The 25938-nt window shown below is 47.2% G+C and overlaps 1 protein-coding gene across 1 annotated transcript in view; it reads left to right on the top strand.

The window, feature by feature from the left end:
- Positions 1–25621, top strand: part of TAOK1 (TAO kinase 1) — a 107119-nt gene extending 81498 nt beyond the window's left edge. Inside the window, exons 16-22 of the mRNA XM_074974721.1 lie at positions 1638–1841; positions 2836–3075; positions 8316–8528; positions 10034–10216; positions 15541–16128; positions 17825–17997; positions 22560–25621. Coding sequence (XP_074830822.1) covers positions 1638–1841; positions 2836–3075; positions 8316–8528; positions 10034–10216; positions 15541–16002 — 1302 coding nt within the window. The 3' untranslated portion in view covers positions 16003–16128; positions 17825–17997; positions 22560–25621. The remainder of the gene's footprint in view (positions 1–1637; positions 1842–2835; positions 3076–8315; positions 8529–10033; positions 10217–15540; positions 16129–17824; positions 17998–22559) is intronic.
- Positions 25622–25938: the final 317 nt, after the last annotated feature.

The raw sequence follows: 25938 nt of genomic DNA on the forward strand, positions 1-25938 counted from the left end.
TCCATTGTTTAATACTGTTTCCCAGTTTAGCGCCCTCCAAGGTGCTTACAAACTTAAGAATGCTAGGGAGTGAGAGAGTAGTTTGGGAAAGAGAGTTCTCACTGTTAAGATGTAAAGCAGCATACTATGGAATATATCTTGTAGCGGCATCTCTTGTAAATAGAAGACCATTCACTATTGTAATTAGTGAAATTTTTCATCACTGGGTTATCGATACCTCTATTGGATAAGCAGGAATGTAGAGCAGTGAAGGTGAACTCTTGAAGTTTTGCTAAAGAATAACTTCTATAATATGGTAAAAGGAGTGGGAGAAGCTATTTAGGGTAAATAACCACTGTATTATTTTGAAAATCGTGATCTTCTTCAGCTCCATAGGGAACTATAGGTGCAGACTTCCTGGTTCCTTTTACAGACTGACTGACATCAAACCACCATAGAGTTTTTGAAAGAGCCATTTAATTCTAAACTATTAACTCCTGTGATTCAACTTTGGAACTAGCAGTTAACAAATCCAGAAACAAATAACCCGCAACATAGATATTCCCTGGGAGGGAGAAGCCTGGGAAGTAGTAGGTCTGAGAGACCTGTAAAGCTGTGATGGGTTGGAATCTTTCTCTGGTCATACAATAGATAGTGTTTAAAGGACAATGCCCTATGATGTGTTGACTCTCCTTGATAAAATACAGTGGCATTCTGTGTGGTATTAACTCTTTTATATGTGGGGACTAGTCTAATAACAGTACTGGTCCATCTAGTATGTATTACTTCTCAAATTATAGGGAGAGCTTGTGTAAACAGACTAATTCCTGACTTTGTCAAAGTTGTTTTTGAATTGAAGGGTGTCTCAAATTTAGCATCCAAGTTTGAAAACATGGCCAATCATCTCTCCTATTTACTGCCTTATACTGTTTCTTTGTAAATTATGGATCCTTGATAACTGAGTCCTGCCTTGGGACTTAAATGTATTATAAATATCTCTATGTAATGGCCCCAAAGCACTTAAGCATGTTCTTAAGTGCTTTGCAAGATCAGGGCCTATATAAACAATATTGGTAAATGACACCGGATGAATTTGTCCTGGTCCCATTGTCATCCCAGCTGTGATATGTCAGTGGCTAGGTCATATACTTGTATGTATGTATAAAGCTTAAACCATTGCATTGGACGTTGGAATGAGATGGAAAGGTTTTTTCCCTCTGGAGAGGCCAATAGAAGTGCCTCATAAATTGGAATTGACAGGAATACAAGTAGCATTACATCATCAGTGGTAGAATATATTATTCTCAAGCTTTTGTATCCTTTTACACTTGTCTAAAGGAAACTCAAAGGCAAACCAATGTTTTGAAGTTAACTTAAAATGACAGACCCAAGAAAATGTACAGTTAAAGCAGCCAAAATTCAACTGCCAGACTCAAGAAAATGTACAGTTAAAGCAGCCAAAATTCAACTTGTCCCCTGGAATCGCCATAGATATGCAATATCATACACTTTGCTGAGAGTTCTGCAATATCTGGGCACAAGAGGACGAAGTAACACAGCCTAACCGAAGTGTAGTTGATTATGCAGATCAGCACAGTTGTTCAGTGTCAAACAACTTAACATGATTATTCTGAAATTAATTATCCTGGTCTTGTCAGGAGCTGAATGAAAACCAGAGCACTCCAAAGAAGGAGAAGCAGGAGTGGCTCTCCAAACAGAAGGAGAACATTCAGCATTTCCAGGCAGAGGAGGAGGCCAACTTGCTGCGGCGCCAGAGACAGTATTTGGAGCTGGAGTGCCGTCGCTTTAAGAGACGAATGCTTCTCGGGCGCCATAACCTGGAACAGGATTTAGTTCGGGAGGTGAGAGAGCAGGGGAGGAGTAAAAACCCATGAACCATGTTAGTCCCAGATACACCATATAGGACACCTACTGTGTAGCCAAAACCCTGTGCTTGGTACAGGATGTGGTGTTGCCTGATCTAGGGTGACTTTTGTAATAGACCAGTTTAAATGGGCACATTGTGGTGAAAACCAACATGCCAGTTTAATGGATCATTCATTATCAAAGTCTCACTGCTATACATTATGTAGGGAAGTGTAAACAAAAGCAAATGGATAATAGTGGACGGCATTAAAGACCTCTTTAGAAAGCTTCTACTGTGGTTAATGCTACGATTTTGTCATGGAGGTCGCAGAAATCATGGATTCCATGACTTCCAGAGACCTTCATGACTTCAGCCTGTGGCAGCTGGGAACTTTGAGCTGCAGTGGGTGGCGGGGATACCCCACAGCTCTCTGCTGCCGTGGGCCACGGGGGTCCCCCCAAGCTCCAAACCACCGTGAGTGGTGGGGCTCCCAGCCGAAGGCGGCGGGGGATCCTGGAGCTCTGAGCCCCCGTGGGCGGTGGGGCCCCCAAACTCCAAGCCGGGGCCTGCCCAGCTACTGCAGGCGGTGTAGGGACCCCGCAACTCCCCATTTTGTCAGGATGTTTTTAGTAAAAGTCATGGACAGGTTTCGGGCTTCCATACATTTTTCTTTATTGCCCGTGACCTGTCCATGACTTTTACTAAAGATATCTGTGACAGAAGCTTAGACTTAACTGTGGTAAATTGAAATTGTTTAGCAGCCATGACAGAAAGAAGCAATGTGAAGTGATTTATTTTTTGACCACCTTTCCTAATATTTTATACCTGATACCTACCAAAAGTAAGTTGCAGAAAAACCCTGGTGTACCATCTAAATTGCTTTGGGTGTGCTTTGGTAGAACCATTGAAATGCACTGCAGTGAACATGATCCCAATTAAGTTAGGTACACAAATAACTCATAGCAATTAATTCTCGCTCTGTGGCTCAGGAGTTAAATAAAAGGCAGACGCAGAAGGATCTGGAGCACGCCATGTTGCTGCGACAGCATGAGTCTATGCAAGAACTGGAGTTCCGCCATCTCAATACCATCCAGAAGATGCGTTGCGAGCTGATCAGGCTTCAGCACCAAACTGAGCTCACAAACCAGCTGGAATACAACAAGCGACGAGAGCGTGAGCTAAGGCGTAAGCATGTCATGGAAGTTCGACAGCAGCCTAAGAGTCTGAAGGTATTGCGTAATATTGGAGCGTGGTCGAGATGGGGAGGGGGAGTAAACAGGCCATGTTTTGTGCTCCCAGGCACAGTGCAGTGCAGGGCTGGTCTACCCAACAGTTACAACTATGTCAGTGTCAAACACCAGCATGGTTCCAGTTTGTGGTGTATGGGAGTCCTTAAGGTCTTTAACCATGTTCTGTAGCTGGGCTAAAGCCCTTTGCACCACACCGCCAGCCTCTCCTTCTTTAAGGTCTTTCATGAAGCTCAGTTATTCAAGGAGGTTTATAACTACATAAGGAAAAGGACGACTCGTGTGGCACCTTAGAGACGAACAAATTTATTTGAGCATAAGCTTTCGTGAGCTACAGCTCACTTCATCGGATGCATTCACTGTATTTTCCACTGAATGCATCCGATGAAGTGAGCGGTAGCTCACGAAAGCTTATGCTCAAATAAATTTGTTCGTCTCTAAGGTGCCACAAGTCCTCCTTTTCTTTTTGCGGATACAGACTAACATGGCTGCTACTCTGAAACCTATAACCACATAGTACATGTCTTTATTCTATTAAAAAAGCAGCTCTTCACAATGCCTGCATTACTTACCCAAGCAACCAGATGATCTTGCTATCTTAACTTTCATCCTTCCCCACCCACCGCCCCATTGTTTCCCATAATCATCTATTGTTCTTCCCGTAATTAAGATTGTAAAATTTTCAAGACGGGCACTCTGGGCCAGATCCTTAACAGGTGTGCATTGGCATAGTTTGATTTCATTTGAGCAGCACCACTTTATAGCAGCTGAGGCTCTGGTCCTGTCTGCTTTTGTTCTATATGGGGCTATGCATATATGCTGAGCTACATAAATAATGGGACGTGGCTAAGGTCCCCGTGACCCCATATGTATTGGCAGTAACTGGATCCCATCACTGGGTTGTACTTGTGTTGCAGGCAGACCCCTACTACACCATCCCTCACTTCTTTAAAAAGATGCTGCTCAGCAGCTGCAATTCGGCTTCCCTTTTAAAAGGGTTAAATTCTATTAGAAGTTGGATTTTAAATATTTTTATCCTTGCAGGCCCCCCTCCCTCCCCCGGTCCCTACCCCCACCCAAAATAATCCACCCTTCTATCATGAAGGAATGATTCTGAAAGCCTAATTTTGCTGCTGCACATGGAAATAAAATATGAACAAGCTCTCCAGCTAACAGGCTATGGATGTGCTCCCCTTAGTAGTGTCGGTGGACAAGCAAATGCAAATAAAAAATATTAACCAATGCAACATCAGAGGGGAAAAGAATTTAATGATAACCCGCCTCACGTTCTGTCCTGTGCTTACGCTGGTGTCTGAGCAGAACTGTCGTGCGTCTGTCGTGGAGGCTGTTAGTATTTACTTTATAAGCCCATCTCTTCATCCATACAAGTCCCGTTGTCTCATGGGAGGTGCTTAGCGAATGGGATATAAGTCCCTTCACATCGCTGCCTGGTCCTGTGCAGAGGGAGACCCCTTCACTCCACCCAGGATTTCAGCTGTGCCCAGAGCAGAATATGCCGTGTGCCTTACGGAGCATGGGGTTCCTTTGTTGCTCTAGGTCTCTGGGAGTCGTGATTTGCCCATCTGACTCAGTTCACACCAACTGTAGGTTGTTTTCTTGACAGAAATTGTCTGGAAAATAACCATCTTGGAAATAGTACTTCTGCAGTGAAAAGAAATGATTTATCAATCTCCTAATATTCAATAGTTAAAACCTGACTGCTGACCACAGGGGACCATCTGATCAGTGTGTTCCGAATCTCCAAGGGTATAGCGCGGAAATAGCTGATGACTTCACAAAGAAGCAGTCCTGCATTATGAGCTGAATAAAACTGAAGCAGCTGCATTAGGTTGATCCTTCTGAAGCTAACAATGAATTGTGGCTCCCCAAGGGGATATGGTACAGCACGAGCAGACAATGTGTCCATATTCATTCCCTCCCTGAAATTGGCCCCTGGTTAGCAGTTACAGCAGAGAAGTCAAGGGACCTGACTGGGTCATGGAGACTGAACTCCCTTACAGGTCATCCCCACAGGGCAGGCTCAAGCATGCTGGCAGGGAGTGTGGGAAGCTTACACTGCTGCGTGTGCTCTACCTGCTTTGTGATTGATGAAGGACTTCAGAGTCCGGAGTGTCAGTCCAGCACCTTTTGCCAGCACTGAATCTGTGTACACAGAACACTAATAGTGAAGACCATTGGAATAACAATACTGCTTGAAGTCCAATACTTGCTTTATTGGAACTGTTCACTAGAATTAACACTTTCCCTCACTTCTGAACAGTGCATGCACATGTTTTATTGGCTGCCGTTGTGATCTAGATTCTCTCTTCAGCGACGTTTTCCTTTATTAAAGGGCCCAAGTTACAGGGCTCTCCTTTGTTGCTTACTGACTCCTTTTATACTGGCAGTAAGGTTTTCACAATCAGATGTCTGTCTGTAGTCATTGGCTGCTCCTGAAGGAATGGTAACTAGAAGTAATCCTTCAATGAAAAGTTCTCTGTTATAATTATTCTGAGTGTCTTACTTGTTACCCTCTTTCTGGTAACTCACAATGCAAGGCCAACATGATCCAGTCATAAACCTGACTGGAAACCTTACCCTTGTCTCTGTTTCCTGTTGTTAAAGCCTTTGCATTGGAAAGTTATAAATAAAGTCTGGTGTCCAAGAGAAACTTCACAGAAAGTGAGGAGAAATGAATTGCGACTCCCTGGCTGTGACCACGTCGTCGATAGAAATGCATGGCCTACAAGCACTTCCCTGCAGGGCAGGGGTAGGGAGAGCAGCCAGAAGGGCTTTCGTGCAGGGAAATGGCTTTTGGTTAATTTAGAAAGAGTAAAAGTCCCGTCTTCCCCTCTGTGATACGTGTGTCAGCGGAATAGAAAGAGTGCATGCAGGCATTCTGCACCAGGGAATCAGGGTGTTCTTTGGAAACCAGGCCAGTGTTTCTCACATGCGGCCACCAGAGGCTTTTCTTGTGATTAGGGCCTCCTAGGCAGTAACTTCAAGGGGGGGGGGGGTTGCAAGCAGTGGCCCCTTCCCCAGGGCCACCAGCAGAGGTTGGGTCCTGCCCTCTCCGGAGCCACAAATGCCAGAGGAGCAGGCGGCCAATGAGTTCCCCACCTTGCTGGGGGCGGTGAGGCTTGGGCTTCAGCCCTGGGTGGTGGGCAGCAGGCTATGGTCTTGGGGTTTGGGGCTGTGGCTCTGGACCCCAGCAGAGGTGCTGACCCATGGCTCACTGCCCCTCCCACTTCCTCCCCCACCCCCGGCATCACCCCTGGCTCCTGCTGCTGCCTCATCCCTCCATCATCCCTGACCCCTGCTGTCTCCCTGCTCACTTCCCCATCCAGGGCTTAATTTGTGCCCTGACTTGCCAGGGCTGAGTAAGAATGCTGTGAAAAGTGATATTAACAAACATACAAATATTACTTTTCACAGAAGCAGACTCACTAGCTAGCAAGTCTGAAAAAAGGGGGGGGGGCACCTTATTTGTGTTTCTATTCTGTGTAGATCCAGTAAAGAATAGAAACAATTGTACATGATTTTTATTGAGTCTGCAAAAAACCTCTTCCTAAATAAATTATGGACATGGATCTGTGCATATTTATTTGTTTTTCCTGAAGTTAATTAAGTGTTTTAGGAAAAATTGTCAGAGCAGCCACCAGCAAGAATTGGTGGCCGCACTCTGAGGCCACCAAAAATTTTGTTGTGAGAACCCTTTAGGCAGTGAGGTATTAAGGAAATATAGAACAGGGCCCGAGCTATTTTATGCTCCCACAGGGCCCTTCTAGGTAGCCACAAATGCTGTGCTTTACCTGCCTCTAAGGCAGCTGAACCAACTCCAGCACTGCTTAGTAGAGTGGCTGACAGTCGGGAGGTGCTCGTAGAAGCAGCTGTCTTCCCTGTCCAGGTGCCAGGGCTTCTCCATGGAATGGGGCAGAAATCCATTCCCACCCCCTGCTACTGTACTGCTACAGCACCTTTAAACATCAGACCATGGAGGGACTGACCGTGTAGCTCAGAGTCAGTGCTCTGTGTTGCCACTGCTGAAACCTCTGATTTTGTTCCCAGTCTTTCTGCTCTTCTCCAGTCTGGCAGGGGCTGGGAGCGTTTCTAGGTTTAATCTTCCTTCCTTGAAGTGAATGCCACGTGTAGCTTAGCTGTGACATCTCAGAGGCTGCTCCTTGTTTGGCTAAAGAGAATCCCATCCAGTGCTCAGGTGGAAGGGTGGTAACCATAGTAATAATTGTATAGCATCTCCCAGCTCAGGATCTCAAAGCACTGTACAGGTCCCTTGTGAGGAAGGTAAGGATGAACCAGATGCGAACACTGAAACACAGAGAGAATTAATTTACCCAAACTTACACAGCAAGTCAGAAGCAAATCCAGGTACTTAACCCTATCTAATGACTCCTAATCTTTTGTTTTAAGTGCTAACTGACACTTCTTGACAACGCACAGAGCTTTGGGTGCAAAAGGAGAGCATAGGAATGACCTCAGGTCTCCAGCAGGTGCCTCGAAGGGGGTGGGGGAGGGACTTGTATATTTAAGTTTTTGTTAGATTAGGCAGGATACTACTACATATGATGACTCCCTCTTCCAGATATAAAATTTGGGTCCCCTACTAACCAAGTAGTGTCACCAAACCAGTACTGGTCAAAATTTTCCTTGGTAAGATAATGCTTTACTGCAAACCCTTATGAAAGTAAGGTCCTAGCATCAGAGGTTAAAATACAAATTTCCTTCATTGAATCCTAAATAAAAAATGATCTCTCTGTACACAAAATATTGCTAGTTTGCGTTTTTCACAGCAATAAATCCAGGCACAGCCATGTGTAAGTAAGGCTTTAACGGCTAAAAGCTATTACTCCTATCACGCAAGAAGTCTTCTTGAAAAGCAACACCAAGGACTGAATCCAGTCCAGTGGCAAATGGGTCCCTTTGTGTAGTGACAGCTGAATGTAGTCTGGAGCTTTGGTAGAAAAGTGTCATCTGTATTCTAATTGTTTTGCACACCAACAAAATGTAACTAGCAAAGTGGCAAAGCAGCTGCAGCAGCATGATCTCTGTCTCTTGTGTGCTCATCACTTTACTCTTCACACTTTTTATATTCATATACATTTGTGGGATTTGTGAACTCCTACCCTTGAATATGGAATGAAATATCACTGAATATATTGCTTCCATCTTTGACATATGCTGGGTTTTTTCCTCCTTCTCTCTAGTCTAAAGAACTACAAATAAAGAAGCAGTTTCAGGACACATGCAAGATCCAAACCAGACAGTACAAAGCACTGAGAAACCACCTGCTGGAGACCACACCAAAGAGTGAACACAAAGCTGTCCTGAAACGGCTCAAGGAAGAGCAGACCCGGAAACTTGCCATCCTAGCTGAACAGTATGATCACAGCATCAATGAAATGCTCTCAACACAAGCTGTGAGTGCCTCTGAGACCTAGTATACATATGCTCAGCCCAACATATCAGTTTGCATTTTGACCTGTGGTCACCCTGACAGCAGGGTTGTTTTCTTCCTTTGCCACACATGCAGCACCCAGATTCAGATCCCAGACTTAGTCCTTCAAATCCTGCAGAAGCAGCCTTCAAATCCAGAGGAAATACTCACTACCCACTTCAGTCAGTCCTGAGTTACCATGACAGAGGTGCATAGTAAGTGTTTCCTTTTAATCTGAGGGCTGCATTTGCACCAAGCCTGCATCTTTTAATTCAGCTGCTTCTTATGGAGCACCAATATGCTACTTCAACCTGGCCTTTTAGTCGGTTAAACACTTCTAGATATAAACCTGAAATGATATTGACACTAACGTTGAAAGCTTTGTAAATGCCATTTTAACTAATGACTATTCACTATATGCATAATACTTCGGGTCCCTGCTGTAACTGCATTAGAATTTTCTTTTCATATCCTTAGTGCAGTGGCTCCTAACCGTCCTCGTTTGGAGACCCCTTTGAGACGGATCAGCAGATGGTGCGCTCCTAGCTGATCATAACTGCTTGCTCTAGGTCCCAGCACAGTGGCCCCTGTATCTCCTTTTCCTGTTCATCCTCCTCTTGAATTTATTTTTCTCTTTATTTGCCTTTGCTCACCCTCTCCTCTCCTTCCAACCCTATCAGAAGCTTATGCTGTTTGCTTTTGGGAAGGATATGTTGATGGCTCCATAGGCTGGGCCCGATGTGTCTACCTGCTGGGGCTGAGTCTGTGGGAGCGGAGAATAGAAGTTTGGACAAGTAAGTTGCTACCTGAGCCTGCAGCCCTGGACATTGCTTCCTGTGTTGGGGAGTACTGGGGAGCAGGAAGGAAAGCAAGAAGCTGCCCACTGCTTTAAGAGCAGATTTGCAAGGGAGCTGTTGTGAATCTGGGCTCGTGCAGCTTTTCCTGCCCTCTCTGCTCTGCACTCAAGAATGGCACTCCCATGCTGGGTAACGCGGCCGCAGTGTAGGCATGGTGAGAGTTAAAGCTCATGGTTGTGTAACTGGCTTGAGGCTGTTAAGCTGTGCTGCTAGTTACTGTTCTGCATTGGCAGGGGGATGTGCTAGGAGCCCTTTCCCGTCTTGAACTAGGATTCTGTGCAAACGTTCAGTAAATCTGGCATTCCATTCAGCCACTTGTATGCAACACAGGAGAACTTTTCTTTTTCTAAGCTTCCCACAAGCGAGAGCTGTAGATGTTAGTGCCATTTAGCCAGCCTTCAGCTCTCCCTGTAGGGGGCCAGAGCTGTTCAGAGACCACGCTGTAGTGCAGCTTGCGGCAGCATTGCCATCTTACTGCCCCCAGAGTTTGTCACTGTGTGTTCCCTGTTCACTGAAAGTGGATACAATAGAAGGCAATTGTATTGCTAAGAAAACAAACGTTTTCCCCCGTACAGTGTGTCATGAGTGGCTGTCCCCCCGTGAAACATCTCTATTGTCTTCCTCCTCACAGCTGCGTTTGGATGAGGCGCAGGAAGCGGAGTGCCAGGTTTTGAAGATGCAGCTGCAGCAAGAATTGGAGCTGCTGAATGCGTATCAGAGTAAAATCAAAATGCAAGCTGAGGCCCAGCATGATCGGGAGTTGCGTGAACTGGAACAGAGGGTGTCCCTTCGCAGGGCCCTCCTGGAGCAGAAGGTAAGGGCAGCTGAGGGGCCTTGGGAGCAGCAGTCAGCATTGGCCATGTTCCAAGAGTTTGACTATGAAAAGCTAATGTTAACGGGACAATGCTACAATACTGGTTTTGACCCTTCCCTGGGTTCTCTCACCTGGGAGGCAAAATGGCATCATACTAGTCACTGGAGGAGTTCCTCTTGTCCCATCACTGATAACGATAGGGAGAATGGGGTCTTGGTCTGCCCAGGGTGACAGTGCTGTGGCACATAGTAGGGCTGAGGTGCAGTGTGCCTGGACCTTGGGTGGTGAAAGGGGAGCCATTTGTATCGAACTCCATGACCTCCTCCTCCTCCTGGCTGGACTGCAGGGCTCCATCAAGTTCTAACTGATGGAGGGAAGGCTGCTGTGATGGTGAGTCTTCAGGTAGAAGGGGAAAAGCAGTGTTCTCTCCATTGTCCCTGGGCAGTAGATTCTCTCTCCACGTTCAGGAGAGGGAAGATGTAACACAGCAAAGGAGAGTTTCTATAAGTTTCTCTGGTATCAGGAATAGTGAACTTCAAGTAGAAAGGGTAGAGTGCACCAGCACAGATTTGTGATGGGGGCTACCCTGAACAGAAATGTTTGTTGTATGCAGCTTCACTCCATTAAAAGTCTATGAAGACCCAGCTGTGATACCTCCGTAAAATGACTTTGATTAAAGTTAGACAGCCATTGAGAAGAAACATGATAGTCAAATCATAGTTAAAAAGTCCAGAGGTCTGACCCTAATCCCATTACAAGCTGGAGCAGCCAGACACAAAAACAGAGAATCCACTGAGCTCCAGAGCTTGGTATAGAATTGCTTACCCATACCAAGCATGCCTCCCTGTGCTACACCAAATCTGGGTTGTGAAACTGTGTATCGTGGCCGCATACTAAGCATGTCACAGCAAAGAGAAATATCCTCCTGGCCTTCGTCCTGTAGAATTTCCCCTGTTGACTTACCCCTATGGGTTGTCAGACATCGTAACTTTGATGCTGACTGACAGTTAATACATTTGTGGCATAGAAGTATGTTATACTTGCTTGCTTCTCTCAGAGTAACCAATGTATGTTCAGCCAGCAAAGACCACTCATCTGAATTATGCTGCTCATCTAATGGGCAGTGGGAAAACTAGTCTAAGAAAGCTGTGTCTTCTGCTTACCCATGGCCCTTTTGCAGGTTACTGAATCTTCACAAGTGGCTACGTCTGTGAAAACTAAGTTACTATGTAGGACTTTCTGGTGTAATATATGCCTCTAAACTGCAGTGTTACATTTATTTTATTCCCATTAAAATGTCAGTTTGAAAAACTAACAGTTTACAACACAGCAGTACTCTTGGAACCTGCTTTCGAATAAATATTTGTATTGTAACTATTGCTACCTGGTGGCGCAGTCTGAGATGTATCTTTTGGAAGCATGTGTGTAATAGTCTGTTGCTAGTCACTCGGTTTTGTGGGTGCAATTCGGATGTGTTCTGATGTTGCATTGCGCATAACCAAGAGAAAGTCTGGCATCAAGTTACATTAGAGGCTGAAATTAGGCCAGTGATTTAAAGGAGGACAGGTTAGCCAAAAATGAATTCAATGCAAATTATTCGTTATGGGCCTGATCCAAAGCCTACTTGAGTGGAAGATCCCTGTGAATTGGCTTTTGGCCTCAATTACAATGAGAGGACGTTTAGCAAAGCTCCGTTCAGGGAAGAGAAAGATAAGATCTTGGCATCCTTTTGCTTTGGCTTCTGTTGTCAGAACTGTTCTCAGGGCCAAGAGATCCTGCAGTATTTTTTTTTAACTAATGTGCCTCTTTACAGTGATGTGTTCAGTCACTTACCACCTTTAAAGTAGGGTTGTAGCAACGAAATTAAGTGGTTCAAACAGCAAGAGCCTGTATACCACAGACATGCACAATGCATATAATTAACAGCTAGCAGAGAAGTGCAAAGCTTGAGCTAACAATGAGGCTGCATTCCTTGGGCTGCCTGGTTGGAGTTACTGCTGATTAGTGACCACCTAGGAAAAAAATGGGGACCCATGTGGAATAAATAGGAATGTGCTGTTTCTCAAAGGGTTGTCCTTTCAGTTGTTGTGGGCTGTCTTGACTCTTTTGATGCACAATGATGTGATACAATGTGTCCACATGCAGGCTAACTGAAGCTTTGACTTAGGACTGGAGACAAGTGTCGATTTTAAAATGCCTCTGTATTTTTATTGGTTGTCTCTAGCAAAGTACATAGGGCTTTGGCCCCTTCCCAGCAGAGCGCTATTTATTGTATGATGGTGACCATCGCTCTAGGAATTGAGCAGTGTATGTGGCTTGGATGAAGGCAAAGGCATATACATAGCCAGCCTCCTCAGTTGGCATTTTTCCAATGGTGTAAGTTTCCTGGTGTGTCAGTAGTGAGCTTTGCCCTGTACACATGGAGTGTACATTCTAAAGATCTAGATGTATGATATGCTTCGAGTCCACATGTGCAATTGAATTGTATCTAAGTTCTGTTTTTTAACTTTCAACCTTCACCATGGCGTCACCTGCAGTGTTACGCGTATCTGTTATGTTGTATTTAAGGCAATGTTACTTCTGAAATAGAAATAGACTTTGCATTGATTGTAATAGTTTGGGCAGGGTCTGGGAAGCCTTGCTAAGCACAAATGCAAACAATTGTGAGTAAATAGATTTATTAAGGATCCTGAATATCCGTGTTTCACAAAACAGGGTCGTTCTTCACAAACAGCGTTTGTGCTTGGGCTGCAGCCTGAGCTCTGGGACCCTCCCACCTCACAGAGTCCTAGAACCTGAGTCTGAACATCTACACTACAGGTGAATAGCCCCTTAGCTCAGGCTCCTTGAGCCTGAGTCAGCTGGTACTGCTCAGCCGTGGCAGTTGTATATCTAAGGGATTGAGCAGCCAGCCATGTGAGCTTCACCATCCAGGTACAGGCAAATGAGTTAAGATTACATTGTGGCAGTCTTCTCTGAATATTCTTTGTAGCAGCTTTGCCCCCATGTGTTAAAAAGACATAACTAACAACAATAATTTTAAAGAAACAACCTCTTCCTGTGTTGTTTTTGTGGCTGAAATACAAGACTTGTTTGTCAGGACACCTAGGTTCTCTTCCCAGCTCTGCTACTTTGCACTGCCACTTCCCTGCGGTGTGCCTTTGTTTTCCTCACTTATAAAACAGGGGTGATTTCTTACCTAGTTCACAGGGAGGATGGGCCTTAATTCATTAATGTCTGTAAAGCTGTAAAGCTCTTTGCACTTTTCCAGATGGATGCTGCTGTCTAAATTCAAGAGATTATTAGCCTCTTAAAAATGGGCCGGGGGGGGGGGATAATAGAGCCTGATTCTTACTTATTGTAAAGCCCCTTTTTGTGTTAATAAGAAACAGACCCCGAATACATCACATCTGGCTTTTTTTTCTTCCTTGTTCCCCTCTTAGCTTGGACAGTGAAACTAACCCGGTCAGTTCTCTCCTGTTGGTGATGCTTGGGTTTCCAACACTGAAGGTTACTTCTTGGGGAATTCTGCATCACTGCACGTGTGCAGAATTCATGCCCCCTCCAGATTTCTTTGCTTCCCCACAGAAAAATGACTTCTGGTAGGAAAGCAAAGGGAAGCCACAAGAGCAGTCATGTGCCCCTCCCCGGTAGTGCAGGCAGGTCGGTTTGGGTGCCTAGAGCAGCTGGTAGAGGCGTAAATCAAGGCTCCTTTACATTGCCATGGTGGTGTAAAGGACAGTGTGGCCTTATAGATGCTTATGGTGCTTTAGTGATTAGAACTGGTCTAAAATTTTTGGACTGAAAAATTTCCTATAAAAAGATGTGCTTCCCTGGCATATGCTGTCAGCCAGCCACTCCGTGGCTTTTAGGCAGAGTGAGCTGGCCGCCTGCCTAGCTTTTACCTGGCCTAAGCCTTAAACAGGGAGCTAGATCCTTTACCTCATCAGGGCCCGCACTGCTTCTCAAAGCCGCAAGAAATCAGCAAGTGAGGGAAGGCAGCATCTCAAACCCCAAATGGTGGAGGTGATGACTCATGCTGGAGCAGATTGTTTCCTGAATTCTAGATTAAACTACTGTACATATTCCCTGATTAAATGCCCTGAGAATGCTTACAAGCAAACGAGTGTTAATCTCCAGCACTTGAGAGTCCTGGGGCCCCTCTGGGGTGAGAGAGAGTCTCTCGTGTGGGAGTGTTGTTGCTGAAAGGAGTGGAGATGTCGGCATGCAAACAAAGTTCAAGCAGAGTCCGTTTCTTTTTTCCCCCTTCCCTTCATTCTTTGTGACCAAGCCCAATAATGACTCCTCCGTGGCATGGAGAAATAATGGAGCAATTCTTGGGTCTGAGTGTTTAACCCCAAGAATTTCCACAAGAGGAGATAATAAATCGCAGGCCAAAATTCACCCTTGCGCCGGGGGCCATCAGGAGGCTTGTGCACCATATTCCCTGTGCCTAAATGGCTGATGTCCATGCCTTGCACAAGGGCCATTAAAAAGTGATTTGCAATGTTCTTACTGAAGAGAGACTGTGTCGTATCAAGAGCTGGAGATGCTCCCAACTCCGTTGGTCATTTGCAAATCATCCAGCTAATAATCTGCCCAGAATGCAGATATCTCCACCTACATTACTGTTTTGTTTTTGAAGCGGGAAGAAGCCCCGTTGATCACATGTAAGAGAGAGCAGCAGGGTAATGAGACATTAGAAACCAATTTAGGAAAGGAGTAAGGTCAAAGTGATGAACATAAGCCAAAACCAATTGGAAGACTGGCTCTGAAGGGGAAAGCAGACAGGTCTGTTAGTAAGTTGCCATTCTGGAGAAGAGTTGTTGTCACTAGGTTCAGCTGACAACAGTTCAGACCAGTTGATGTTGGATTGGTAGGTGACTGACGACCATGCAGTCGTTCTGCTTGAAGCACCTTGTCCCTAGGTCAGGGGGTGAGCGGTAGATTTTGCTGCTGCATCTTAGATTTGAAATCTGAGCTCGTGAAGACATAGGTTTGGATTTGAATCCCAGAAGCCCCGATGTAATGTGTGAAACACCAGGAAATAGGATGGTGGAGCTCCTCACACCTGGGTTCCATCCCTGCTGTCCAGCCCCTCTCACTTTTCGGCGCCCAGGTCCACGTGTCCGAGAAACCCCGGATTGTTGTTTTGCATTCATAATGGAGAGTATGCCTCTGGCCCCTCTAGCTGATCTAGTCTTTGGCTGAACAGCAAGGCCATGGATATGTAAACTCAGCCTTGCAATGAACCTGGTTGCCCTTGCTGTGTCTCTAACGGTGTGCTGCTCCTACAGACTCCCTTTTCTCTTTCCTTCCCTCAGATTGAGGAGGAGATGCTGGCGTTGCAGAATGAGCGCACCGAACGGATACGAAGCCTGCTGGAGCGTCAAGCCCGCGAGATTGAAGCCTTTGATTCAGAAAGCATGAGGCTAGGTTTCAGTAACATGGTTCTGTCTAATCTCTCCCCCGAGGCGTTCAGCCACAGCTACCCGGGAGCTTCTGGCTGGTCCCACAATCCTACTGGGGGTGCGGGACCTCACTGGGGTCATCCCATGGGTGGCCCACCACAAGCTTGGGGCCATCCAATGCAAGGTGGACCCCAGCCATGGGGTCACCCCTCAGGGCCCATGCAAGGGGTACCTCGAGGTAGTGCTATAGGGGTCCGCAATAGCCCCCAGGCTCTGAGGCGGACTGCTTCTGGGGGACGGACGGAGCAGGGCATGAGCAGGAGCACAAGTGTTACTTCACAAATATCCAATGGTTCACACATGTCTTATACATAACTTAAACAGGAACTGCGGGTGGCAATTCCACCAGAGCTGTCTGCCAACAGAAGCTGCCTACAGATACATCCCAGCAGCCTCCTCAGTGTGGGACTGCAGCGCGATGCTGGGTGACCATGGAGTATTGTATTCATTTTGTAAAGCACTCTGTTTTGTGTCTACTAACTGGGATGTCATAGTATTTGGCTGCAGGGTTTGTTTTTTTAATTTTTATGTTTTGGGGGGGCCTGGGTAGGGGATCTAAGACATATATGCAACTAGTCAGAGAAGTTGGCTGTCGGTTATGGCATTGAAGCTGCACAAGGGCTCAGACTGCTTTAACCCCCCGCTCCCTACAGAGTGGTGGGAAGAGTTCAAACCTTCTCTAATGTCCAAACCTTTCTTACCAGCCACCTGAGCAGACCAGGTGGGCTGAAAATAAGTCACTATCTGGCAGAGAAGCAGCTGTGTTTTCTGCCCATTGTTTATCATGAAATTGGCCACATTTCTAGGTGTAGCCTCAGGAAGAGAGGAATTAAAGGAACTGTAGGTGAGGTAGAGGGGCAAGAGGAAAGGCTTTGCTTGCTGAGATGACAGGGATCAACACAGACCCTTGCCACCCAAGTGCAAACTCTCTATTGCACTATGAGGTGAGCTTTCTCCAAGGGCATAGGTCGGCTTCCTGGGCACCACACTGGTAGATGTGTGTGCAGGGGGAGGGCTGGAAATGTTTAAAATCCAGCTTAGCATCTTTGCACTCCCCTGGCTGTGCTGGTGGCAGGGGTGTCATGCTTTGGAGGAGGTTGGGAAGAAGAGCATAAATAATAAAAGAGCACTTGTATGGCTAATACTGTGACATCTCACCTTAGCTAAGCATCAGAATAATTCGTGGAGCCCTAAATAGTTCTTTTGCTCTGTTCTTCAGAAACCTTGGACTTACAGCCAATCAATCTGAAATGCCAGAGGTATTTTGAAAGATGCCATAGTCACAAAATGCCATTGATCGGGGTTTTCATTACTACACTACGTACACCAATTTATTACCTTTTGGCTTGTTGCAATTTCCTGTTTACATGTTGAGTGTAGCCAACTGTTTCAATGTTTAGTTGCCATAGTGTACCAGGAGGAGCTGAGCCAATGGCTCTTTACCAGCTGCTGACTAACCTGTATCACCACTGTAGATCTTGCTGCATGTGAGGCTCCTTTGTATTATTTTGGTTGCCGCAGTACTTTACAACTTTACAGGCCATTGAGACTTTGTGATCATTTGGCAGCATGTCACACCACATGTAGGAAGCACTATTTCCAGATGGCTCTTATCAGAGCTGCTGTACTACTGAAAGGAAGCAAAAGAGGTTGGGGAGTAAATTAAAAAAAATTAAATTAAAAAGGTCAGAGAGTCTGAAAATAAATGGAATGACTTTTGTGGCTACGTCTCAACCCTTAATGTGTTGTGAAAGACTTGTACCAGTGGTGGGGAGTTCTGGGCAGGTCAGCACCATGAGATTCAGATGAGAATAGGTAGATTAAGCTTGGTTTGCGGTAAAGATTTTCTTCCTGGGGACTGACCAGCCAGAGTTCTTTGTAAATTACTTTCCTTGCACACTAATCATCTTGAAGAAAACACTAGCTGCTAACTCTAGGATTTGCGTTTAACATGTTCATAGGGCTCACAAGCAGGGTTTTCCGAATGTGTTGTCCATGTGACATATTTATATAGAAATACTCCAGTGTCTCGCTGCTGTTCAGTTTTCTCAACAGTGTGACATTCTTTTGTTAACTAAATTAAAATCCACTCCAGATCCTTAACTCTTAGCCAATGTCTGGTGAATCCAAACTTCAGGATTTCCAGTGTCTCGGTATATCATATCACTCGGAACGAAGATGGACGTGATACCAAAATATGTTTGATTAACCCTTTGGCAGGGCCTGGTAGTATTAACCGTGTTCGCAGAAGTTTGGGATGAGGCGGTGGAGCCACTGGGGAATACGCCCGTTGGTTACCCTGTAGGACAGGTATGTTTGGGACAAAGATGAACTCTCTGACTTCTTATTCCCCTTGAGACGCATCTCTGTGTGGGATGGATGTTTTCTCTTCTAGCTGTTCTTTTGCATTAAAATGTTCAAATGAAATTAAGGAAAATCACCTTCATTTTCCTGTTTTAAGAAAAAAAAAATCAAAAGCCAAACACCTATGTTGGATCTTACCACCTTGGGTTGGAGGGTGTATCCACAGCATGGTGCTAATATGCAATGTTTAGGGGTTCTCACCTACTCATAATCCTAGACAGCAGCAGTGATGGGCACTGTACTTCAAAATTCAGGGGTTTCATTCTTTTGCTTCTGTTATGGTTTGAATTTGGCCAAAGTCTCTGGCTTGAATTGAGCTACTTCAAGAAGAGTTCCCTCTCAAACCATCTCTTTGTGTAATGTAAAGCATGACTAAATGCTGGACCCAAATGATGTCTATCACATATTGGCTTTTTTGTATCCAAAAGAATTGTGTAGTAACCATTTTTACATGTATATCATGTGCAGACCTGGACTATTCCAATGAGTTAATATTTTAATTAAAATAGTTTGCAAAAACTGATTCAGATCAACTGGTATAAATGTGTGTGTCTCTGTGTGTACATGTGGGGAACAGAACTTACCTTCCGAATGAGTTTGATCTCAAGAGATGTTTCCCAATTACTCAGTTGTTGTAGTCTCTGGGAATTGCTTCATATTGTGTAGTGGAGGTATATGAGGTAAATTAGTGTATATATCATGTGATATGTTATAGATATCATATATATCACATTCAAAGCTTTGTGACATATATGTATAAATATAAAATCAAAATATTCCAGAGACGCAAACGCTTTCTGAATCAGTTTGCAAACTCCATTTTAAAAAAATTAAAACTAAGTACTTCACACTGTACTATACCCTCTCACTCACGCTGCCGTGCTGTACTGTACCCTCCCACCCACTCACGCCCCCGTGCTGAACTGTACCCTCCCTCCCACCCACTCAGGCCCCCGTGCTGAACTGTACCCTCCCTCCCACCGTCTCACACCACTGCGCTGTACTGAACCCTCCCTCCCACGCTGCCGCGCTGTACTGTACCCTCCCTCCCACCCACTCACGCCCCTGTGCTGAACTGTACCCTCCTTCCCACGCCCCCGCGCTGTACTGTACCCTCCCTCCCACCCACTCACACCCCTGTGCTGAACTGTACCCTCCTTCCCACGCCCCCGCGCTGTACTGTACCCTCCCTCCCACCCACTCACACCCCTGTGCTGAACTGTACCCTCCTTCCCACGCCCCCGCGCTGTACTGTACCCTCCCTCCCACCCACTCACACCCCTGTGCTGAACTGTACCCTCCTTCCCACGCCCCCGCGCTGTACTGTACCCTCCTTCCCACGCCCCCGCGCTGTAGTGAACCCTCCCTCCCACCCACTCACACCCCTGTGCTGAACTGTACCCTCCTTCCCACGCCCCCGCGCTGTACTGTACCCTCCCTCCCACCCACTCACACCCCTGTGCTGAACTGTACCCTCCTTCCCACGCCCCCGCGCTGTACTGTACCCTCCCTCCCACCCACTCACACCCCTGTGCTGAACTGTACCCTCCTTCCCACGCCCCCGCGCTGTACTGTACCCTCCTTCCCACGCCCCCGCGCTGTAGTGAACCCTCCCTCCCACCCACTCACACCCCTGTGCTGAACTGTACCCTCCTTCCCACGCCCCCGCGCTGTACTGTACCCTCCCTCCCACCCACTCACACCCCTGTGCTGAACTGTACCCTCCTTCCCACGCCCCCGCGCTGTACTGTACCCTCCCTCCCACCCACTCACACCCCTGTGCTGAACTGTACCCTCCTTCCCACGCCCCCGCGCTGTACTGTACCCTCCTTCCCATGCCCCCGCGCTGTAGTGAACCCTCCCTCCCACCCACTCACACCCCTGTGCTGAACTGTACCCTCCTTCCCACGCCCCCGCGCTGTACTGAACCCTCCTTCCCACGCTGCCGCGCTGTACTGAACCCTCCCTCCCACCCACTCACACCCCTGTGCTGAACTGTACCCTCCTTCCCACGCCCCCGCGCTGTACTGAACCCTCCTTCCCACGCCCCCGCGCTGTACTGAACCCTCCTTCCCACGCTGCCGCGCTGTACTGAACCCTCCCTCCCACCCACTCACACCCCTGTGCTGAACTGTACCCTCCTTCCCACGCCCCCGCGCTGTACTGAACCCTCCTTCCCACGCCCCCGCGCTGTACTGAACCCTCCCTCCCACCCACTCACACCCCTGTGCTGAACTGTACCCTCCTTCCCACGCCCCCGCGCTGTACTGAACCCTCCTTCCCATGCCCCCGCGCTGTACTGAACCCTCCCTCCCACCCACTCACACCCCTGTGCTGAACTGTACCCTCCTTCCCACGCCCCCGCGCTGTACTGAACCCTCCCTCCCACCCACTCACACCCCTGTGCTGAACTGTACCCTCCTTCCCACGCCCCCGCGCTGTACTGAACCCTCCTTCCCACGCTGCCGCGCTGTACTGTACCCTCCCTCCCACCCACTCACACCCCCGCGCTGTACTGAACCCTCCTTCCCACGCCCCCGCGCTGTACTGAACCCTCCCTCCCACCCACTCACGCCCCCGCGCTGTACTGTATCCTCCTTCCCACGCCCCCGCGCTGTACTGTACCCTCCCTCCCACCCACTCACACCCCTGTGCTGAACTGTACCCTCCTTCCCACGCCCCCGCGCTGTACTGAACCCTCCTTCCCACGCTGCCGCGCTGTACTGTACCCTCCCTCCCACCCACTCACACCCCTGTGCTGAACTGTACCCTCCTTCCCACGCCCCCGCGCTGTACTGTACCCTCCCTCCCACCCTCTCACGCCCCCGTGCTGTACTGTAATCTCCCTCCCACCCTCTCACGCCCCCGCGCTGTACTGAACCCTCCTTCCCACGCCCCCGCGCTGTACTGAACCCTCCCTCCTTCCCACGCCGCTGCGCTGTACTGTACCCTCCCTCCTACCCGCCCTCTCACGCCGCTGCACTGTACTGAACCCTCCCTCCCAGTCACACCCCCGTGCTGTACTGAACCCACCCATCCACCCACTCACGGCCCCGCACTGTAATGTACCCTCCCTCCTACCCACCCTCCTATACCACCGCGCTGTACTGAACCCTCCCACCCACCCTCTCACGCCGCCGTGCTGTACCGTACCATCCCTCCCACCTACCCTCTCACACAGCTGCAGTGTACTGTACCCTCCCTCCCAGTCACGCCCCCGCGCTGTACTGAACCCTCCCACCCACCCTCTCACGCCGCCGTGCTGTACCGTACCATCCCTCCCACCTACCCTCTCACACAGCTGCAGTGTACTGTACCCTCCCTCCCAGTCACGCCCCCGCGCTGTACTGAACCCTCCCACCCACCCTCTCACGCCGCCGTGCTGTACTGAACCCTCCCTCCCACCTACCCTCTCACACAGCCGCAGTGTACTGTACCCTCCCTCCCAGTCACGCCCCCGCGCTGTACTGAACCCTCCCATCCACCCACTCACGCCCCAACCAGGGCTTTAAAAATACTGTTGTTTGTAAATTTTGAAAACTACTCCCAGTGTCTCAGCAAGATGCTAGTTTTCCATCTTCTATGTGAGGATTAACACTGGGAAAATGTCTCTGTGTATATTACTTTACAATTTTTATGACAGTATTTTAAAATACTGGTGCCAACTTGACACCTACCGTATATTATTCTGTGTGTTTGGTTTTTTCCCCTTTGCAGAGACCTTAAACTCTGCTTAAATTTTAGTCCAGAGGTGCAATAGCAGGAGAGTTGGCATTTTTCACCTCTTTAATCATATTAGACTTCTTTTGGTTTTGTTAATTAAAATCAGTGCAAGGGACCTTTGTTTGTTGTGGTGTCTGGAAAACAGAGGCCACCTCTCCCTTCCCCATTGAATGTTGTGCACTTAATTCCTTGGACACAGCACTGGAACTTTCACCTGCATTCAGTCTAACCTGTAAACTACAAAGGGGATGAAAACCAAACACGGGACCGTGCAGTAACAAAGCATTGAACGGGGAAGTCCCCGTGGACATTTCTTATCTACAAGTCCTGCCTTGGGGCAGACTAGAGCTGCTGTACTTTCAGTACATCCTCAGTTCATTGTCAGTCCAATGCACAGAGTACATGGTGGTGGATACTGGAATAATACTGCTTATTATCACAAAGGGGAAAATGGCCTGTTGAACTCAAAACCTTGATCCTGTCCACTCTTCGTTGGCGAAAATAAATTGTATTATATCAGTACCTACTGTTACTCTGTTACATACGCACATCTCTCTGGAGAGAGATCTAATGCTATCTCATTTGTATATATTTATATACTCTCTGTGTGTGCACGCAACTCATGCTGTGCGTTTCTGTCAGGGCGCTTAGCAGTCCCTCAGCTGATACGCTGACAGGACAGTTTGTTCAGCAGGGCTGTGTTAGGGGGAGGATGTGAGCAGAAGTGCACAAGGGTTGAATGGAGTGGGCAAGCCCTGGTTTAAATCCTGCCCTGTGTTTTGCAGGCTGTTGGAGGGTTCTGTAGCTGCTGCGGGCGTGTGAAAGGAGGGACGAGCGCTCGTGAAGGGTACGGCACAGTTAGAAGGCAGCGCAGAAAGCAGGGTTGCGTAGCACCGTGGAGGTGGCGTGGAGAGCTGCTGGTGCTGTTCGACGTATGCTTGGAGTCAGTGTGCTGGGAGGAAAGGCAGCGGTACATAAGAGTGAAATGCGCCACAGGCTGAGCTCAGAATCCCTAGGGGTGGTTCATCTCAAAAGATCACAAACCCCGTATTGTCTTCATTAACCTTCTACATTTCTGGTTCAGCTGCCACTAACTATAAACACTGCTCTCTGAACCTTCGTTGTTGTTCCATGTGCATTAAGCTAAGGCCAAAACATAAGATAAAACTGTGAAGTTACTTCTTATTAGCTCCATTCTTTATCCTTCTCCCCACCCATTCCTTCCAGAGCATGGACACGTGTCTCTAAGTCTGGTTCCCCACCACCAGTGGACAGTGTGATGGGAACAACATCATTTTCTTCCTTGATGCCAGTTCTGTGTGCCCACGTAATGCTGCAGGCTTCTGAGTGATGGGGTAACAGCTGGACAGAGACAGCCCTTAGAACCTGATGTTCTAGGCCTGGAAACCTTCTGCAGAGTCCTGGCATCTCTCCTCCCCACCCCACCCACCCTTGGATAGCAGTGAGGCTTCTGGCAGTTTGGGGAGAGGTGGTCTGTTCATGCATGTGTCAGGTCAGAGTTGCACATATGAGGGGCATCTCCTTTGTTAGTGGGAGGTGTTCCTGCAGTCTCAGACCTCACTAGCGTAACAGCACGCCACGCATAAGGTGTGTCTTCCTCTTGGTGTGTGTGGATGCTCATGGCAGTGGTGTGTACATACCAAAGGGAAGCCCCCAAACACCTGTTCTTGTGGGTTATAGTTACTCTCAGCAGTGTGGTTCCTTTGAAAGCAGGTTTGTAACCTTTCTTTTTCAGTGTCTCCAACAAGCTTTTGGCTTCCCTAAACTGTCAGCAGGAGTGTCTGTTCTTTTAAAACTGTCCATGCTCCTGGTTTAAAAACCATGGGACAGTTCCAGTCCCGCACTCCCCTGAACTCCAGTCAGATTGTGAGCTTAGAAGTGGGTTTTGTGTCCTTAAGAAAGGTTGGTGCCTGTAGCAAGAACTTGGGATTGACGTATGTCTTGCTGTGTTCATTTGAGTTTGCACTGTCAGGATTCATTTCCGTAGGAGCCAGTGAAGAAATGTTTGCGAGACTGTGCTTAGGGGTGCAGGGGGCTGTCAGATCTGGGAAGAAGCCAGCTGACTTAATGGTTTTATTAAAACATTACTCCAAAAGAGAGACGGACACAGATAACCCTGATTCCTGTTGTGTAACAGAACTCAACCAGTTGGGCCTGTCAAGGTCACTCACAGGCCTGGGATACCCCGTTCTCAACCCTTGGCTAAATGCTGGAGGAAGAAAGCCTGGCTCAGCTAGAGAGGGCTGGGTAAATAACGCATACAGCAGCAGCAAACAAGCAGCTGGCCCAAGCTGTGGGCCTCTGAATGCTTGTGCTTTGGGAGGTACATTTACCCACCTATCTGCCATCTAGCCATGTTCTGTAAATCCAGGGTTAGCCCTCTGAATACACACGCTCAGCCTGGAGGTGGTCTGCCAACGAGAGATGAGAGTTACCACCACACAATGTGCACAAAATCAAGGGTATCTCCTGTCCCCTGACTTACCGCTCCCGGTACGGGTACCTCAGAACATGCACCGTTTGCATTTTCACTGGCAATTGGTTTAATGATTGTGAGTGAAAATATTGTAATTATCTGTAAATATGTAGTTAACAAATTGACCTAGTTCCTGTATTTTTTAAGTTTTTGTACTAAAGTTTATAGATACAGTATGTGCCAACTAGAGAGGAGCTACTGTCATTGCCAGCTGTAGCCCAGCCTGCATCTAACCCCTTAAATTGCCTGTGTGACACTAAGGATTCATGCTGAAATATTGTAAGGGCTGGGGGGAGATAAGGGGGAATAATGACTTAATTTGCTGTCCAGGTGGAAATGCTTCTGGAACTAACAAAACATGATTGATCCATATCTTTTATATTCACCATTTAAGTTGGGTCCCCTGGGTTTTAGATGCGTGTATGCAAAACCTCTGCCCTTTCAGTCTAAATGCAAAGTGCGGTGATGTGGACAGTGCAAAGGATAGAAGTGTTGGCTTGGAGCTTTTTCTGGGGCTGAAACTCACATAAACTAAGCCCAATTTCTCGCTATCCCTTTCAACAGCACCCTTTTCTCTTACATACAGAATTGTACAGAAAATACATATTCCCCCCACCCCCTGAACGTGTTTTGATGTCAGGATAATCTAAAGAGCACGTAAACCATTGGAGAAGAAATTAATTTTATGAAGCTCGTTGCCTGCTTTTAGTGCCAGTATAACACATTTCTATGGCAACTCTGAGCTCAGCAGAGTTTGGAAATGAGCACACAGTTGTTAATGAACTGAAGTATGTAATCGCTGCTTTTGCATGGCTTGGCAGCAGTGTTAGATTAGGGCCACCTGAAAGCATTGGAGGCAAATTCTTGATTGGAAATGGTCATTTGCTTAAGTTTCCCTTGACTAAATGCATAGCCAAGGCATCGTGTGTGCTCCTAGAAATTGCATGTGGTCAAGGAATGGAATATGCAGAGATGGGGGACAGTTTTCTGCTATCGAGCAGGCTCTCTTTGCAGACTGGTGGGTGTACTCCCACTGTCCTGCTTGCAGATGCTTATGTGGTTGAGATGTAGGCTACAGCTGGCTTGCATTGTAGTTTTTGTTTTCAACACTCATTATTAAATTAGGGAGTCTTTTCCCTTGGATTGCATATGAATGAAATAATCTCACACACCTCACTTGTCCCACCTTCACTGAGTATCTCATGGCGTAGGCAAATCTGCAACCCTGGAATAGCTCTGAGAGCTAGAGGTCTACAAGAAAAGAGGGTTTCGTGACCACTAGAGAGACCAGTCATTGGAAGATGTTTAAGTTTCCCTGGAGGCTGTTGGGATGTGAAATCTTCAAGACACTGACAGGATCAAGGAAGGGAGGAAATGCAGAGATGGAGAGGCGTGGATGGTGGGTGTGGTTTCTGGCAGTCAAAACCACCTGCTTCCTTTCTTCAACCTTCCTTTTTCTCCTAATCCCTCTCAGCTCTCACCCGAGCTTGCTTAGAAGAGGGATACTTTATCTGACCAAACCAACTGAAATGGGGGGTGGGTCTGATGTAAATAAATTAACACTAAAAATCAAATATAGTGCATACTACATAAACAAAAGGCTATACCGACTTGAAAATTGTAAATGCTGAAGTTTTTATTAACACTTGGGTTGCTACAATTCCTAT

This window comes from Natator depressus, chromosome 17, assembly GCF_965152275.1.
Source record: "Natator depressus isolate rNatDep1 chromosome 17, rNatDep2.hap1, whole genome shotgun sequence".
NCBI lineage: Eukaryota > Metazoa > Chordata > Testudines > Cheloniidae > Natator > Natator depressus.